Source organism: Helianthus annuus, chromosome 12 (genome assembly GCF_002127325.2).
Source record: "Helianthus annuus cultivar XRQ/B chromosome 12, HanXRQr2.0-SUNRISE, whole genome shotgun sequence".
NCBI classification, from domain to species: domain Eukaryota; kingdom Viridiplantae; phylum Streptophyta; class Magnoliopsida; order Asterales; family Asteraceae; genus Helianthus; species Helianthus annuus.
The window spans coordinates 2219256-2223569 of NC_035444.2; the positions used below are offsets into that span (position 1 = coordinate 2219256).

The 4314-nt window shown below is 39.8% G+C and overlaps 1 protein-coding gene across 1 annotated transcript; it reads right to left on the reverse strand.

The window, feature by feature from the left end:
- Positions 1 to 908: 908 nt before the first annotated feature.
- Positions 909 to 3927, reverse strand: LOC110893758 (SNW/SKI-interacting protein A). Its single transcript, XM_022140884.2, has 2 exons — positions 3761 to 3927; positions 909 to 2976 (listed from the first exon to the last, which is right to left on the reverse strand). The coding sequence occupies exon 2, from the start codon at positions 2962 to 2964 to the stop codon at positions 1096 to 1098; it is 1869 nt and encodes a 622-aa protein (XP_021996576.1). The 5' UTR covers positions 2965 to 2976; positions 3761 to 3927; the 3' UTR covers positions 909 to 1095.
- Positions 3928 to 4314: the final 387 nt, after the last annotated feature.

The following is a 4314-nucleotide window of genomic DNA, read 5'->3' on the forward strand; positions in this document are numbered from 1 at the left end:
TTTATGTATCACTGCTAAAAGTCTTCAATTAAATCTGTTATAAACTTATAATCATCAGAAATTTGTTTTGATTGATGATTTTCTCATGATCAGTTTTAATGTTTTATGTGAATTCACAGAAATAATACCAATAAGTTGTCCTTTTTACACATAAAAATGACTCCAAGATTTGATCAAAAAGATGCTGAATGTTTAACTAATTTACGTGTCCCGGACCTAGCAGAGCAGCAGCCTTTCACTATATGGTAGTAGAATTGCACATCATATTCATTAGGTCAAAAAATAATATCGTCGAGCGGATCATTACATACGATGGGAGCGGATCATTACATACGATGGGATATTGGTAATTTTAATATCATGCAGAATTTATATATATAGCAGATTTAACACTAACAAATCAGTATACTCCCCTACCATTAACAAATTAACCTTTTGCAACTTACAAAACATTAACAATTGTAGCAAGTAAGAACTCATTAAGACTTAATACACTAACAATTACTATTATACTAAAACACTAATAGTAGCAATAAGGGGAAAGAGTTGTAGAACAAAGAACAAAGGCACTGATATCGGGAAAATCAGTGATATATCAATCAATATCGCCCATAATATCGGAACGATATTCTGACAAATATTCAACACCGATATTTTACATGGGGACCGATAACCGATGTTCAGTGATATATTACAGATATTAACCGCATAGGCTACATCTAGATACATGCCAAGACAGATATACTCGAGGATCTTGCTTAATCATCAATACAAACAACACATGACCCATACTACGACGATCATAAGTATTAACTAGTCCGCTCATTAAACAGCGGAGTAAAGGCGCCTGTAACACTACAGTTGAAAGCTTTTCAACAACTCATAACCACCAACTATAAACACACCACTCACCAACCACACTTGAGTCTCGGTTTATATTTTAAAACGATGAGTCCCAACAAAACAATACAAACTAACATCCATAGTTTAAAGAGTAATATGACAAACATCCAAGTTTAATACAAATAAAAATACTTTAACCTTTAAAGCAAGCAGCTCTCATAGCAACCGAGTCAGCGACCACTTGTGCTCGAATCACCGCCCCTTTTCAAACCCAATACGAGTCCTGCCCGACCCTTCATATCCATCTCGCGACCCACCACCACTTGCTCTCATGGTCCCACCGCTCCCAATCTTATCCAACGGTTTCTTTCCACCCTTAACCTCCGTCAAAAACTGGTCCAGACCAAACGGATCCGCATCTTCAACCACATCCCTTTCAAACTCAACCGGTCCGCCTCTCGGCCCACTCTTCTCACCCGCACCCGTGAACCCCTTATCCGGTTTGAACCGGTCCGTCTTCCTAATCTTCTCTAGCTGCTCATCAGCCCCACCGTACATCTCATCGTCAGCATCCTTCTTTGGCCTGTATAATGTTGATAATGTCGGTTGCGCAGTGAACAAGCCTTTATCGTATATGTTGTATTGATCATCGGTTGCGAAACCGGACTCCATTCCCTTTTCTTGGTTGAATAACCGTTGGTCGTACATAACCTCACCGCCACGGCCCGACCCAGCCGATGCCATACCAAGAGCCACCTTTTCACTGATGTCACGGTCCCGATCGCGTGTGATCTTGCTCTTTTTTCCCATGGCTGCGTCTTTAGCTTCCAATCGTCTTTCTCTCTCACGTTCTCTACGTCGTTCTTCTCGGATTTTCTCTCTCTGAATCCGTTCTTCTCTCTCCTCTTTTGTCTCTCTCGGCTGGTCTCTATCCCTGTCCCGATCAGACCCACGTTTATGTTTATGTTCATGTTCACGTCCATGCTCATGTTCGGGTCGCATCGGCTCATCAGTATCCATCATATTCATGTCAGGTGCAAACGAGCCTGGACCCGAACCAATAGCGGGCCCGGTACCAGTCCTTTCAGATCGGGCTTTTTGAGCCAACGCACGCAATTCCTGCTCTTTTCTTTCTTTTTCTTTCATCATCATTTCCTTTTGAACTTTGGACCTCATGGAAACGGCTTCACGGGCCTGTTGTTCCGCTACATACAAAGCTTCTGAAAGCTTTGCGAAATTATCGTTAATTTGAACCTCTTGAAGCCCTCTACCATCGGCTGCCAAACGTTTATCGAGAGGGATTGTGTACCCTTTCGGATTTTTCCAGTTCGAAATACACGGTGGAATTTTCCAATCTTGCTGGTCCTTAACCGTCACGGGTCGTGGCGGCGAGTGCATGACGGGAACCGGGGGTGACCCGTTAGCTTTTGGGACCCGCTTGTGTTTAAACTTCGGTGGCTCTAACGGGTCCACTGGCATTTCCACCATCCGGATAATTCTTTCCTTCGCACCCGAATTAAACGCAGCCGATTGCTGTGACGGTTTGTACTTGATAAATTTCGAATCTTGCGATTGTGTTTGAACATTTTTCGGTTGTGCGGCACTCAACCTCACGTTTACGATCTTCTCAAGAGCTTCTTTTGTTTGCAGTGTAGTTTTTTCAATCTCTTGTTGTTTCTCATCGTCTTCTTCGTACTCTTCTTCATCGTCTTTCAGAATCTTCGGAATAATATCTCTGTGTTGCGAATAAACAATCTTTCTAGAATTTTCATTTTGCTTCACAATCGCATCAAATGTTAAATTCCCCTTGTCATCGACAGTAACAGGTAATGTTTTCGGGCCAGAATTCGAATCTCTTTTTCGACCCATATCAAGTGGATATTGTGCATAGTGAATCTCGGGAAACGCTCCACCATCGCCAAAATCTTGTGGTTTCGATGGCCGATATTTCAACCTTTCTGGGGTGTTGTATACTGGGATAGGGTTGGTTTTAACAACATTGGCCACTTCCTCTTCTGTTGAAGCGGAATATCTTTGTTTGAACCACGGATCACTTGAATGATCATAGAATGTAGCAGCGGATGATTTCGCAGGTGGCAAGATCTCCTTCAGAGCTGCCATTGATGTGAAAACCTACAAAACATCATTGTGTAATATCAATACAAGCCATACGCATAATGAATACAAACAGCATATAGAATAAGTTCATTGCATAAAAATACACAGCCTAACTCAAACAACTTTACCAGCAGCCCAAACAAATAATAACAATAGCATGGCATGCCACCACTCATATATAACAACAATAAAAAAAAATCAAATTAATACCGTCATCTAAACATATTATGTAACAAATTAAACAAATAAATCTGTAATAAAGTAGCAACTAACTAAACCAGCTAAATTAATACCGCCTCATATACGTTTTTTCTCCGTTTCGAACTGAGGCGCGCCTCAGTACGACCGCCTCGGCTGTTTTTTAAACCATGGGTAGAACACTCATACATAACAACAATCAAACAAACTTTTCAATTATATCACCATCCATACATCTACAGCTAATACTTAACAAATTATGTGAGCAATTAATCAAATAAACTTGTAACCAAGTATCAATTTACTAACCAGCTATAAACAAAAAGAGGCAGGACACTCAATACATAACAACAATCAAACGGATTTGCAGCTAATACATAACACTCAATATATCACACACAAACAGATAAACATCAATCATTAAAATTAGGTCATAATAAAAAACCTAGCCGTATGCAATTCAACAGATTTTCCAACAGTTAGCAACCGGAAACCGGCAACCGTCATCAGCATATAATCTAAGATGCTACGAAACAAATACATACATGAAAAGGTTACAGATTAAATAGATTAGATGTAGTAAAAAATAATGGTGACAGACCTGCGATTTATACAATATGGATCAAGGATCGATCGATTCAGAGATCACGAACTTAATCGATATCGAATTGAGATGAATCGAGTCTTCTGGTTTGGGTGAAATTGGGGATCGTGATTCCCCTTTTTTGCAATTTAGGGTTTTTAATTCAGTTTTATCTGATTTTGGGACTCTGGGGATGAGGCGGCGTGAATAATATGTATTTTTGAGTAAGTTTACAGTTTCAGCCCCTTGATTATTTTGAGTTTGTTGTTTGATTTTTTAAGTGTGACGGTGTTAGTAAAGTTATGTTAATTATATCCGATGGAGGTCATGGTCCCATGGAGAGATGCATAAGGCTAAGACCCTGTGTAGTGGGGCGTTTTTTTTAAAAAAAAAATTCAAAAAAAACGCCCGAAAACGCCCATGCACCACTACATGGGGCGTTTTTTTAAGCAAAATTTCAAAAAAAGCCCCTTTGGCGTTTTATAAACCACGCCCAACACCCTTTGTCTTTGTCCAATCAGATTTCATCTCCCTTGTCCTATCCAATAAGATTTTTTCTTTTTTTTTTCTTT

Excerpts from the sequence above, each read along its gene's own strand:
- LOC110893758 (XM_022140884.2), bottom strand. The coding sequence starts at position 2,964 with ATGGCAGCTCTGAAGGAGATCTTGCCACCTGCGAAATCATCCGCTGCT.